Below are 14,330 nucleotides of genomic sequence, written 5' to 3'. Positions count from 1 at the left end.
AGAAAAGGGGGGGGGGGGGTAACCCCAAGGACAAAGCAAACAACCAAAAAACACCAACCCGTCGGGGAGGAAAATCTGCCGGGGGGGGGGGGGGGGGGGGAAGTGTGGTGGGGAGGAGAAATAGGCCGGGGGAGAAATCTGCGGGGAGGGGGGGGGGGGGGAAGGAACTCGGGGAGGTTAAAAAATGTGGAACAAAAAAAGGTGGAAAAAAAGTCCAGGGAAAAAAGAAAACATAAAAAACCAAACCCAACCACACAAAAACTGCACCCAAAGCCCCACAGCAACGTGGGGAGAAAAACCCACATAGAAAAGAAAAAGGGGGGGAGCAAAAAAAAATCTCACTCAAAACCATCAATAAAAACAACCTCCCCCAAAAACCAAATGAAACCCCGGGTACAAGGAAAACAAAAGGAAGGAGGGGTGTAAAAAAACCCCATCCTTGTGGGGAAAACTCAACCAGACAATGGGGGGGAAAAAGGGGAGTGTGTGGGATGGGGAAGAAAAGTGGTGGGGGAAGACTGGGGGGAAAACCGCACCAACCAGAAGGGAAAATGTGGGTGGGGAAACAAGTGGGAAGGGAAGTGTGCATGTGGGAAACCTTGGGATAAAAACCTACCAAGCTGGGGGAAAGAGTGGGAGAGAGAAAGGGGAAGGGAGGAAAATGTGTGTGCGTGTGAGGAAGTGGGGGGAAAGGTGTGGAACAAAAAACACCATGGAAAAAACTCCAGCAAAAGTAAAAAAAAAAAAATGGAGAGAAACCTGTGGGGAAAAAATAGCTAAAAATAGTGTGTGGTGGTGTGAAAATGGGAGCAGGAGGGGAACTGGAAGGGGGAAAATGTGGGGATAAAATAACCGTGGGGTTAAAAAGAGTGGGACAAAAAACTGGGGGACAAAAACCTAGGGAGGAAAAAAAAAGAAAAAACGAAAAAGGAGGGGGGAGAGACACCCAAATGGATTGCCATGTTGGTGGCACTGTTGCAGTGAGAGATGCCCAGCACTATCTCTCTGTCCTGGCACCTTAGGCTTAGCATGAAGGTCTGGACATTCACACTCAGGGAGCTGGTGGCTCGGTCACAGAATAGCGGTGTCCAGTGAGGCTTTAGAGATGGAGCTTTATGTGAGTTAAGTCAGTGAGGATATCCATGTTGGTGGCACCCTTCCAGAGGGCTCTCTGTGTAGAACATGTCCCGCTCTTTGTTTCTGTCCTAAGACACGAGGCTTAGGAACAGGGTCTGGATATTCACACATAGGGACCTGGTTTATAGGGTGTCTGACAGCGCTGCCCTGTGTGGTCGCACACAGGTGCAGGTTTAGGTGGCTAAAGGGTGTCGGGGCCGGGCCCGGCGGGCAGCGCGGGCTGAAGCCGGTCCCGTGTCGGGCGGCGCGCGGGCCGGTGTCGCTGCCCCAGCGCGAGCCGATGGGTGCGGGCGTTGCCCGGCGGCCGGTGGAAGGCGAGCGGTCGGTGCGTCCGTTGGCGGGAGCGGCATGGAGGGCCAGCGGCTGCCCGGCGCTGTCAACCCCAACCACTTCCCGGCCAAGCTCTGGCAGCTGGCGAACAGCCCGCGCTGCGGCTCCGTGCGCTGGGATGCCCGTGGCGAGGGGCTGCTCATCGACCAGCGGCTCTTCGAGCGAGAGCTGCTGGGCGCGGGGCCGGCCGGCGAGGGGGCGGTGCTGGGCGCCGAGGTCTTCAAGACCAGGACCTTCGGCAGCTTCATCCGGCAGCTGAACCTGTACGGGTTCCGCAAGCTGGGGCCGGGGCCCTTGCAGGACCCGTCGGGGGCCGATGGCGGCAGCTCCGCCGGGCCCCTGCTCCACTTCCACAGCCCCCATTTCCGCCGCGACCGCCCCGAGCTCCTCGTGCGCCTCAAGCGCCTGACGAAGGCCAACAGGGCGAAGCTGGCGGCCGGCCTGGAGCTGCCCAGCCGCCCGCCCCAGCGCTCCCAGCGCCCGGCCTCGACGCTCGGCGAAGCTGCCAGGCCCGGTGAGCTGGGGTGGCCGCGGGCTGCGGGCCGAGAAGCACTGGGTGCTGTGGGCTTTGTAGATCGGCACCACCGCAGGGAGCAGGGTTGCCTGACATTGCTGGCGGCCTCTCGGCTCCGCCGCTGTGGGAAAGCCGTTGCTGTTCATGCAGGGAGATGTGCTGCCAGCAGGCACGGGGAGTGAGGTTCGCGTGGGGTTCAGTCTGCCCCTGGGCTGCAAGACAGCCTCTGTCGGGGTCTGCAGTAAGGACACCCTCACCCTGTCTCTGTGGAGCTGGCACAGCCCTTCCAGATGAACGTTGCTTCTCCTTGAAGGGTTGCTCCCTAATCTGTCGTTAACTCTGTGTGAAGAAGGGATGGGTAACCGTATGAGGGCAAATACCGTTTCATGAAACCATAAATGACTGAGAGAGGAAAGGAAAAGAAGATTAACAGGAATATCTTGGAAATATCAAAACTGCAAAGTCTGAGCTCTTTTAGGCTCAACTGAACTGGTTGAGCTACCTGGAAAGAGGCTGGCTTTGGTTTTGTTTTCCTTGACAAACTGAATGACCTGTGATCAAGTGCTCTCAGAGTCACATTTAGGATCTGGACATTGCCCTTGCCTTGGCTGCCGGTGTGCTGTCAGCACTGGAGTTTGGTAGGGCTGTGCTTCACGATTCCCCTTTTATTTTACCTTACCGCCTGATGTAACTCACAGCACTTCCTAAATTACTTGTGCCGGTTTAGTCAGCTCCTGCCCATTTTGATTTTATAATATAGCACATTTCTAAGTAGCGATCCCTTGCTCCTGAGTGTTTCAGGAGACTGAATGCTCCAGAGGTGACTGTGTCTTGGCACAGCACTGATGTTCCTGAGTGTTCAGGTGTTAGTGCTACAGCAGTTACTGTATGTTTAGGGTTCAGTATAGAGTCTGTTTCTGGATTAAGAATATTGGAGCAAAGGTGGCCTTCCCAGGGAACATTGTGGAGCCTTGGCTCCTCATCCTGCCTTTCAGGGCTAGTGAAAACTCCTTCCCTTAACCCTTGTTTCCCTTTGTTTTGCAGGACTGGTGACTGCAGGAGAGGCTGCTCGACCTTGTTATCCAGACAACTTCTTTCCTCCCTCCAATAGAGCGGCCTCATGCCAGGACCCCCCTGCTTTCCAGGCAACGGCTTCCCAGCAGCCTCCGGTGCCTTCCAGACCATGGCAGGGTTCTGTTGGGTCACTGCCAGGGCACGGGGCTTCCCTGGCTTTCCCAGGCCAGGGGGCTCCCTTTCCTGTCCTCCACAGGTCTTCCACGGAGGTCACATACACTCTACAGACCGTGTTCTCACTTCTGCAGCTTCAGCGATGGGCTCCAGCTGGTGCTTCCCTTCCAGAGCCCGGCAGCTGCGTGTCTCCAGAGCAGTGCTTGCGAGCCCCGGATCCAACACGTATGGCAAAAGTTCCTCACTTGCTGTTCGAGTAGTTACTGAAAAGTGATGCATGAAATGTTTTTGCCCAGTGCTCTGTCGCTGTGTGTGTATCTGACGTGTGTGCTTCCAGTGAGATGTGTGTTCCCTGTCCGTTACTTGCTAACAGCCGGTGGGTGATAGAATGTGCTTTAGCTGCTCGTTTCTTCTGGCTCTGATGAGATGTTCTCCTCCCCTTGATGTACAGGCATCACAGCGTGTTTGATTCACGAGTTGCTTTCACTGTAAGCTCTACTAAGTGCAAGACTTGTGCAATTTCTACTTGACTTACAGCTTTTTATAGCCTGTGATCTGGACTTTATCTTTTACACTTGCCTCCTATTTCACAAGCACTTTTTCTCTCTGGGTTCTTCCTTTTCTTCTCTTAGAAACTAGGCTCTTTGTCCTACGTGTTTGTCTCCTTAGGATCACTCCAGCAGGTGATAGTCAATCTCTCCTTTGCTCTCTTGCACTGTTTTTACAGTAGCCCTTTAGGTTTCTTTGGTGGTTTTCTTAGGTTTGTCAACATCCTTTGGATTTCCCAGAGAGTGATGCCCAGGTATTGTATAGATTTTTGGCACTATCCAGAAGTGTAATATGTTTGCAGGTCACCGAGCGTTCTTCTGAAAGGTGTCCAGATTTCATCCTAAGGTTGCTCAGAATGAGCTTTTGAAGTAACAGGAGACAGACACGTGTCTCGTGCCGCTGTGGAATGATGTCCACTAGCTCGCTCCCTCTTGGTTAGCTCTTGTGTTTGTTGCTCCAAAATGGACAAAAGTTCATGGATTTCGTGTGGAAAAGGGCAATAGGTATAGGTATTAAAATCCATATTGGTTATCACAGCAACTGTCTCGTGAGGAATCCCACGCAGGTGTCAGGCATTGCAAAGAAACGGGTCTGATCACGTGCCTGTCTCATGTCATCCTTGTACCATTTAATTACTGTGAACACTGGCCTAGATTTGATTTTATCAAGGATTTCTCCCTCACCCGAACAACTGCAAATTTTAAAGATTGTCTGTGCTGCCAGTAGTGCCTTTCCTTGTCAGCTCTCTGTGCATGTCACCAAAACCTGAGCCCTGCAGAAACTGCTTCATCTACAGAGCTGCTTTTTGGAATAAGATTGCATTTTCATTCCAGTGTGTGTGTGTGTGTGAACATGCAGGCCCTTCCTGTGTGAATCCCCTTTCCGTGGTATGTTGTGTTGAGGCAGTCAAGCAGCCAAATCAAACAGGTGATATGAAGATAGAGTGAATATGAAGTTCCTACAGTCAGGGGAGAGGTCCTAATAACATTTCAGGGAGTTAGCTTCCCGAGTGGTTACTGCAGTGTTTAATGCAAGTCAGCAACAGAACTGTACCCACTGGGCACCAGTTCTGGCAGTCTGATCCCTGTGTTTGAATTTTGCAGCCATCCCTCAGTGTTCACCCCCTGCCCATGGAGGGCCCCTGACTGTCAGCGCCAGTGCTGCAGCTGCGGCGTCCACCGACTGCGGTTTTGTGCAGGTGAGCGCAGCGCACAGAGAGCAGGGGGAAGGGAGGAGACCCCATGCATGGAGCACAGGGTGCTGGGCTTGAGGCAGGAAGGAGAGAAGGTTGGGACTGGATCTGCTTCAGAAAGGGAGAGTAACGTGGTTTGCCAATGTCCATTTTAAAGCACCGCTCTGACACATGAAAGGGGCAGTGCTGTAATGCAGGTAAGGTTTCAGGGCAGCGGCGTAGTGGGTGTCCTCATCGGCAGAGTGCTTTTTCCTGTAAATGTGTTGACTTCACACTTTTAAAAGTGTGACTTCACCGTAATTCGCTTTAGTTCATGAGTCTTCACTTGTCTTTGAAGAAAGTCCTTGCCTGCACAAAATGGGATTCTTTAATGCTATGATACTGGGAATCAGCTCCACTTCTGTGTCCCAGACAGCTTGTGGCAGTCCTTAGTTTAATGGGACGAATGAGAAGAACCAAGCTGACTTTTGGAATTGGGCCCAGCTCAGAGATATCCTATCTAGGAGAGCTCCAGTGCTTCCTGTCAATGCTTTCTAGAATTCTGGTGGAAATGGCACCTCATTGGGTGGCCTGGCTTATCAAATAGCAAAAGAACCTCAGTAAAACTGACGGGGCTTCATTCCACATTCCAGCAGCACGGAGATACTTCTTTTCCTCACAGGGGATAAGCAAAGCAAGCTCTGCTGGTGTGTGTTGAAAAAGGGTTGACCTATGCAAGCCTGATCATCCAGTTTCTTGTCTTGCAAAGACAAACCTTTTGTCTTTTTGCATGTTTTTCTGTTTTAACATGAGCTTCCCCGAGGTGGGCAGGTTATGGCCAGGGTAACATTGCTGTAAGGTTAGGAATAGCCAACAGCCAGTCGTGCCATGAATAGCCTGGTATTTATTATTCACGCAGTGCATCTTTTGCTCTCACTTCCGTTGGGAGCTGCTTTTCCCTCCAGCACATGAGGATCAGTGTGAGGGATGGGAAGTCACAATCACATCAGTTCTGATGTCAGAAGGCTGAGATCAGTGTCTGGGATAGCACGTGGTCCCAGAGGAGTCGTCAGGGGGTGGTGGTGTGGCTAGATTGAAAGGTAATAGCAATACACTGCAAAAGGGTCTTCCTTGGAGAAGCAAGTCCATGGAGTCAGAAGAGAAGGACTGGTTACTTAACCAATAAGTGGCCTGGTAACTTCCCGGTTAACCACTTCCTGCTTAGCGGTTGCTTGGATTATGCATCCGCAGCCAGGGAACTGCCAGTCAAAAGCTGCTGGTGCGTCTGGGCAGAGACTGGTGGAAGGTCCCCTGCGTGCAAGCAGCCCAAAGACAAGCAGGGGTGTAAACCAGTGGTGCCAGATCAGTGCCTGGCTGCCTCTGAGCAGGACAACACGAGTAGTGTACAGGATGGATCAAAAGGGCTTGAGATTTCCGAGCCTTAGTGTAGCCCGAACGGTTTCTCCTGGAGCAGGGTGGCAGGGGCTGTGTCGGTGGTACAGAAGACAGTGTTTTGCCTGTGGATCTCCCTGAGCACTGGCCAATAATCAGCTTCCCTTGTGTGTGCTCTGGGGCAGACACTTCCCCAAGGTCCTGCTGAGGGATGCAGCCAGCTGCAGCATTGATCATCCTGCCCTGCTGATGTACTGATTGTCAGTCACCACTTGCACAGTCCACAGAAGCAGTAAAATCCATCAGCCCTGACTGAAAATGGTTGTGAGGTTTTGATCTAGAAATTCCCTGTATTTTTTTTTCTCGCAGAGTCCTGAAGTGCAGCCACCTTCTGCAGCTGAACACCTGCCCTCTGATGCGACACATCATGCATCTGAGGATGAGGAGAAGCTGCCAGAACTAAGTTATGAAGAGGTGTTCCAGTTTTTCAACAACATGTATGCATCACGTGGCGCTGATGTAGTGACACCGGAGCCTGCAGACAGCTGGGATGGAGAGCTGTTTGAAAGCTCCATCCGGGCGGCCATAGAAAGCGCTGCTGCTGCTGAAACAGCGCGAGACTCTGCAAGCAAACCTGCAGAATGGCCACGGTCCCCTGCAAAACCTTGGTGCAGGAAGAGAGGATACAGCTCATGGCAGGGTAAGTCCCTAGTAAGAGATCCTGCATTTTTTAGAGGTGGGCAAGACAGCTGCTCTGAAACTCTTGCAGGAAGGGGAGATCACAAGAGCTGAGTTACTGTCTGCAGTAGCTCACTGGGCCTTCAACTATTACACTCGTAGCAGCTCTTAGCGTACTTAGCGACACGCTTCTATAGATAAGCTGGCGCTGAGGACTCCCAAGGTGGACAAGGGAATAAATTCTACCAGTCAATAAATTCTACCATTCAATAAAATCTGAAGCTGTGGGAGTTGTGTCAGACGCCTGCATGTCACAGTACACAAGACTGGGATGCAGGCTGTGGATATGTTTGCTGGAGGGTGACAGTGCCACAAAGGGAACACTGACTGTTGAAGTAAGAGGGGAAAAACTCAGCACACTGCCGAAGCGAGTGCACGAGTGCAACCGTTCTGGCTCAGCTCACTAAATAAATTTCACACCAGGCTGCTGATACGTGTGCTGGAACACAGGAGAAAAACACCCTCAGCTTTTCAAGTCGCAGGCCCCCTCTGGGCAGATTTGACTGTCCCTGGTGGCAGCAGAGATGCTGTGCGTGCTGCCAGGCGAGCCATAGGCAAGGCGTGATAGTTCCTCGGTGTTGTTTGCTTCCTAGATCCCGAGGAGCCGGAAGGTGGAGCCTGCAAGCGAGGCTGCTTCTGGAGCAAGACAGCGGAGTGAGGAGCGTGTGAACACGTGGAGCAGCTGCCGGCTGGTTCCATCCTGCGAGTCCGGCAGCAGCGCTCGGCACACAGCCGAGGACTGGGTTCAGCGTCACACCTCTTCTGTTGTGTTGCTTGACTTGGACGTCACTTACAGCCCTATTCATCAATTTATGTGTTATTTATAGCTTTCTTCATAAATTTGTATATTGTTCATAGCTCTCTTCATAAATTTGTATGTTATTTATAGCTTTATTTATAAATTTATGTTATTTATAGCTTTATTTATAAGTAGGTATGCTATATATAGCTTTATTTATAAATTTATATGTTATTTATAGCTTTATATCAGAAATGTATATTATTTATAGCTTTCTTCCTGAATTTGTATGTTATTTATAGCTTTATTTATAAGTAGGTATGCTATATATAGCTTTATTTATAAATGTATTTATTATTTATAGCTTTATTTCAGAAATGTATATTAATTATAGCTTTCTTCATAAATTTGTATGTTATTTATAGCTCTATTTATAAACTTATATATTATTTATACCTTTCTTCATGAGAAAAGGGGCAGAAGAACGAGAAGCAGCACCCTCCCAGCTGTAGGAAGGGTTTTTCCGCAAAGGTTGACCAGGCCGTGGGTCTTTGGCCAACCTTGGAAGCCTCTCATGTAGCTCCAGGTTGAGGGAGAACAGGACTCGGGGATCTCCTGGTAGGTGTGTGCAGCCTGTGGCCCGGGAGCAGGTCTTGCTCACATGCTCAGGGAACAGCCGATCGCCACATTTGGGGTCAGGAAGGAATTTTCCCCCCGGACACATTGGCACTGGTCCTGGGGGGTTTTTTGCCTTCCTCTGAGCATCGAGCAGGACCATTATTATTATTTAATAATATAATATATATATTTATAATAATAATATACATATCATCATAATTATAAAACATATAATTATATATTTATATATAAATAATATAAAATATATGTGTTATACTATAATATATAATGTTAGTTATAGTGGTAAATTTGTATGTTATTTATAGATTAATAAATTTATGTTATTTTTCTTCATAGATTTGTTTGTTATTTATAGGTTTCTTCATAAATTTGTGTGTTATCTATAGTTTTATTAATAAATTTATGTTATACCTTTCTGCATAAATTTGTATGTTATTTATGGCTTTCTTAATAAATTTGTTATTTATAGCTTTGTTCATAAACTTGCATGTTATTTATTGCTTTATTAATAAATTTATGCTATTTATAGCTTTCTTCATAAATTTGTATGTTATATATAGTTTTATTAATAAATTTATGTTATTTATATCTTTCTTCATAAATATGTGTCTTTTTTATTGCTTTATTAATAAATTTGTTATTTAGAGCTTTCTTAATAAATTTGTATGTTATAGCTTTCTGCATAAATCTGTATGTTATTTATAGCTTCTTTAATAAATTTATGTTATTTATAGCTTTCTTCATAGATTTGTATGTTATTTATTGCTTTATTTATAAATTTATGGTATTTGTAGCTTTAGTCGTACATTTGCATGTTGCTTCATTAATAAATTTACATGTTAGTTATAGTCATAAATTTGTATGTTATTTATAGATTCATTAATAAATTGTTATTTATAGCTTCATAGATTTGTTTGTTATTTACAATTGCATTAATATATGTTTAATGCTGTCTTAATAAATTTGTATGTTATTTAATGCTTTATTCATAAATTTGTATGTTATTTATAGGTTTCTTCCTAAATTTGTATGTTATTTCTAGTTTTATTAATAAATTTATGTTATTTATACCTTTCTTCATAAATTTGTATGTTTATTGCTTTATGAATAAATTTGTTATTTATAGCTTTGTTCATAAATTTGCATGATATTTATTGCTTTATTAATAAATGTATGTTATTTGTACCTTTCTTCATAAATTTGTATGTTATAGTTTTATTAATAAATTTGTTATTTATACCTTTCTTCATAAATTTGTATGTTATTTATTGCTTTATTAATAAATTTGTTATTTATAGCTTTGTTCATAAATTTGTTATTTATAGCTGTATTAATAAATGTATTTTATATCTGCATAAATTTGTATTTTATAGCTTTATTCATAAATTTATGTTATTTATAGCTGTCATAAATTTGTATGTTATTTATATCTTTATTAATAAATTTATGTTATTTATAGCTTCATGCATTTGTATATTATTTATAGCTTTATTCATAAATTTGTATATCTTCATTAATATGTATGATATTCATAGCTTTATTAATAAATTTATGTTATTTGTAACTATTAATTTGTATGTTTTATAGCTTCATTTATAAATTTGTTATTTATATCTTTTATTAATAAATTCATATTATTCATGGCTTTCTTAATAAATTCGTGTGTTCTTTATAGCTTTATTTATAAATACATTGTTGTTTATAACATTATAGTTATTTATACTGATAATAAATCTCATGGTTTAAACAGTCGTGGTTTTGTCTTGATGTTCAGAATAGTGCTGACATCTTTGTACTAGAAATTGTTAATCTGGTCTGTGTTCTCAGCATTGCCATCCCCTCTGTACTTTGGAATCCACGTTGTGGGAACTGTTAATAAGTGTACTTCTTGCTTTTTCACCTGGAGGACCAACCTATGGGGAGACGTCCCCCCACATCTTCCACCTCCCCACCAGGCTATTTACAGTAGCATTTGAGAACTGCAGTGATTTTAAATGTTCTTTGGATAACCATGAAACCAACCTGCCCCTTTGCTGGGAGCCAGCATGGTGCTATGTATGGTTCAGATCCTGCTTAATGTTAAACATCTATGTGAGCATACCCCCAAAACATCTTCCCCGAGGCTGTGCAGTTACGAGTGGCAGGGTGTGTGGGATAGTATGGGCAAGTGCCTAGGCCAGTGGTCCCTGCAATGCTGTGGAACTTCACCCCTGAACAAGTGCAAAATCCAGGAAAACTACTCCATTAGCTGAAAAAAGCACCATCCTGGCAATGCTGGTGAGGCAAAATCACCACAGCGTGCTGGGCCTGTCCCATGGCCACCGAGCCCTGCTCAGCACTATCCAGTGCCCTCAAGGAGAAAAAGTCCCTGGATCTCATGGCAAAGCAACAGGCACTGCTTCTACTGCAACCCCAGCAATGAGCACCACAGCTACTGCCACCTCAGCAACAGGCACTCTAGCCATTCCAGCCGTGGGGACAGGTACTGGTAGGTGCAGGCACAGCCCAGAAGCCCACTGGGCATTGTGGAAGGTGGGAAGGAGTTGGTGGGCTTTGCAGAATCCTGAGTGCGGCAATGTCTGCAGAAGCCCCTGTGGTCCCACAGCAGCAGTGCCAGGACAGGAGCTGTTGCTGGGCCTCCCCTGCTCTATGGCAAGCACTGCCCCAGAGGGGAGCTGCGCTTCCTGAGCCAAAGAACGCTGCTGCCAGCTGTGTGCCCATACAAAAAACCCATCTCCAAGAGTGCAAACATCCAGCCCCTGCTGCCACAGCAAGAGGGCCAGGAGAGGGTCAGTGTGGAAACCCAGCTGGGAACTCAGCACCAGCAGCCACTTGCTCAGCATGTGGGTGGTATGGGGAGGAGAATGGGAACAATGTAAATCCCTTGGGTGGAGATGAGAACAGGTCAGGAACTGCAATCAAGTACACTGTAATATTAGTGTTAGTGCTATTCAAATAATGGAAACTACAAGCAGAGAGATACAAAACCAAAAAGGGAAAAAAGCACCAAGAGCCAGCAGTGACACCCAATAGAGTTGCTCAACACCCTCTGAGAGATACCCAGCCTGACCCAAGCAGCAACCCATCCCTTTGGGGTGACTGCCCCCTGTTTCTATAGCCTGAGGTGTCATGGGCCCACCGGGCTGAAAAGCATTTATACTAACGTGTATGATGTGTAAATTGGTGTCCCCTGCTCTCCTAGCCAGGACACCCTGAGAGGTCTGCAGCCTCCCCATGTCATCACATCTCCCCACTCCAGCACAATAGCTCTGGCCCTTGGCTCCTCAAGAGCTCTTCCTGCTCCAGGAACAGAGCAGCCATCCCAGAGAGCCATATCACAAAGAAACTGCCGCAGGATCATTTGTTTCCCTGAAATACAGTGAGAGACCCCCAAGGACACAGTCTGTGTGTCACGGAAGGTGCGTAGATACTGAGGTAGGAGGGGATGAAAACTGACATTTCCATGAAGACAAGAACATCACCAGCTGAAACAGAAAGACATATATAAAGCAGGGAAGACAGATATGGCCTGTCATGGTCTAGACTGAGAGCCCTTTGCAGAGGAAAGCAGGCAGTGTATGGATGCTGAAACACATCCAGTCACCAGCTTCCTCAGAGCATCCTTGAGCTCCTGGTTCCTCATGCTGTAGATGAGGGGGTTCACTGCTGGAGACACCACCGAGTACAGAACTGCCACCACCAGATCCAGGGATGGGGATGGGATGGAGGAGGGCTTCAGGTAGGCACATGTGCCAGTACTGACAAACAGGGAGAGCATGGCTAGGTGAGGGAGGCACGTGGAAGAGGCTTTGTGGTGTCCTTGCTCAGAGGGGATTGTCAGCACTGGTCTGATGATCTGCACGTAGGACCCTGCAATGAAAACAAAACACCCCAGTGAGAAACAGGCACCAACCACAAGAAGTCCAACTTCCCGGAGGTAGGAATGTGAGCAGGAGAGCTTGAGGTTCTGGGGGATTTCACAGAAGAACTGCTCCACAGCATTGCCTTGGCAGAGGCATAGTGAAAATGTGCTGGCTGCGTGCAGCAGAGCATTGAGAAACCCACTGCCCCAGGCAGCTGCTGCCATGTGGACACAAGCTCTGCTTGTCCCACAGTGCAGGGGCTTGCAGATGGCCATGTAGTGGTTGTAGGACATGATGGTGAGAAGGGAAAACTCTGCTCTAAGGAAGTGAACACAAAGAAGACCTGTGCAGCACAGCCTGTGCTCTAGAGGGAATTGGCCATGGATTTGGGGACAGTGGTTGTGATGCAGCCCATGTCCAGGAGGGAGAAGCTGAGGAGGAAGAAGTACATGGGGGTGCTGGTCGCAAGCTGTGCTGGGGATGATGAGGCTGTTGCCCAGAAACACAGCCAGGGAGATGCCCAGGAAGAGCCAAAAGCACCAGAGCTGCAGCTCCCGCGTGTCTGCGAATGGCAGGAGGAGGGACTGGGCGATGGAGCTGCCACTGGACATCTGCTGCCTCTGGGCATGGGGCTGTTCCAACAAGGAAGGGACAGGGGGAAATTATGACAGGCTCCTTGAGCGAATCCGCTGCATTTCTTATAGAAATCCCCCAACTGAAATGCATTTCCTGTCTCTGGTTTGTGCTGGCTGAGTGTGCTGTGAGCAGCAGGACCTCTGCCCATGTGCCGCCAGAGTCAGCTTTGCTCTGAAACACTGGACTGCCCAGCTCTGATGTTCATAAGGGATGTCAGATGAAATCCAACTTCATTGTAAAGTTCAGTACTTGCACTTGTGACTCAGATGAGTCTGGGCTGCCCAAGAGAGGCTCAGCATGTCCTTAGAATCACTTTGATTGTGCGATTTATTGACTAGCATAACTCTGCTGAGGCTTCTTTCTAGGGGTATAAATCCTTTGTATGCCTGAAAACCTGAGGAGTATTGAAACAGACAAAATGTCTCAGCTCTAGGTAGCTTAGTGCAGAGCCAGGAGAGCTGCAGTGTCCATAAGTCCTTTCCCATTTGCCCTGTGCTTACACTTGCACTGCCTGTAAGATGACTTCACACACAAATTGATCTGAAGAACCCCCCTGTCCTGTGCTGACAGCAGGGGAGCATGGTTAGAACTGATGTAGAATAATGGCTGCATCAGTCTTGTTGGGTTTTTTTTCTTTTCCTTTTCTCTTTATTTTTCCCCTTTCTTGTAAAAGGATTTTCTTGAGCAAAATTTTTTGTGGTGGTTTTTTTTTTGGTGAGGGGGAATTGCCAAAGAGTTTTGGCTGCCCAGAGTACATGGAGTGTCCTAGAATATTTGAAGGAAATAAAATCTGAGCGAGATAGTTAAAATATCAGAGAAGCAATAAAAATGGCATACTTAATACCTACAAACCAAGTGCTTCATGGGACATCTGAGGAGATTTCACATGGCTCAAAACAATCAGCAATGGTGCTTTAAAAAAAATAAAGGTTTACTATTTCTCTCTCATTCCCCTAGTTTACCTGTTGCAGGAACAGGAATGTCTGGCACTGAGAGAATTTGAAATGTGTCAGTGGATGTGCTTACTGTGTGTATTGCTTCCTTACCCCTTCTCTAATGGTAGAAGTCAGACAGTCAGACCAATGTCTCCTGGGCAGTTCAAGGTGTTTCGAGCCACTGGTACCACTGAAAGCAGTAGCTCTGCCACCCCCCTCCAACTAGCTACGTGTCACTGCATCCTCTTCACCTTCAGCCACTGCAGAAGGTGCTGCATCTGGGCAGAGCACTAGAGCTAGGATCTGACCCTGGATAAAATCAGTATTGTCTTTTCTCCCAGTGTCAGGAAGAGCTTGGTGTAGGTTTGGGCACAAGTGGAAGAGGAAAAGATAGGACTGCTTTGTTTAGTCACCATGCTAACCTGAAGTGTTGGTGAAAGCAGGAATCCAGTTGTGTGATGCCTGTTGATCAGTAGTTGGCATCTTTTAGTAACTTTGC

General features: G+C 46.9%; 1 protein-coding gene across 1 annotated transcript; it reads right to left on the bottom strand.

Moving 5' to 3' along the window:
* Positions 1-11,929: 11,929 nt before the first annotated feature.
* Positions 11,930-12,553, bottom strand: LOC117435924 (olfactory receptor 14J1-like). The gene has a single exon (XM_034060659.1). It carries the CDS (start codon positions 12,551-12,553, stop codon positions 11,930-11,932), a length of 624 nt encoding a protein of 207 aa, XP_033916550.1.
* Positions 12,554-14,330: the final 1,777 nt, after the last annotated feature.

Source organism: Melopsittacus undulatus, chromosome 1 (assembly GCF_012275295.1).
Source record: "Melopsittacus undulatus isolate bMelUnd1 chromosome 1, bMelUnd1.mat.Z, whole genome shotgun sequence".
In the NCBI taxonomy this organism is placed as follows: Eukaryota; Metazoa; Chordata; class Aves; order Psittaciformes; family Psittaculidae; genus Melopsittacus; species Melopsittacus undulatus.
This window is presented reverse-complemented; position numbering and strand designations above follow the sequence as displayed.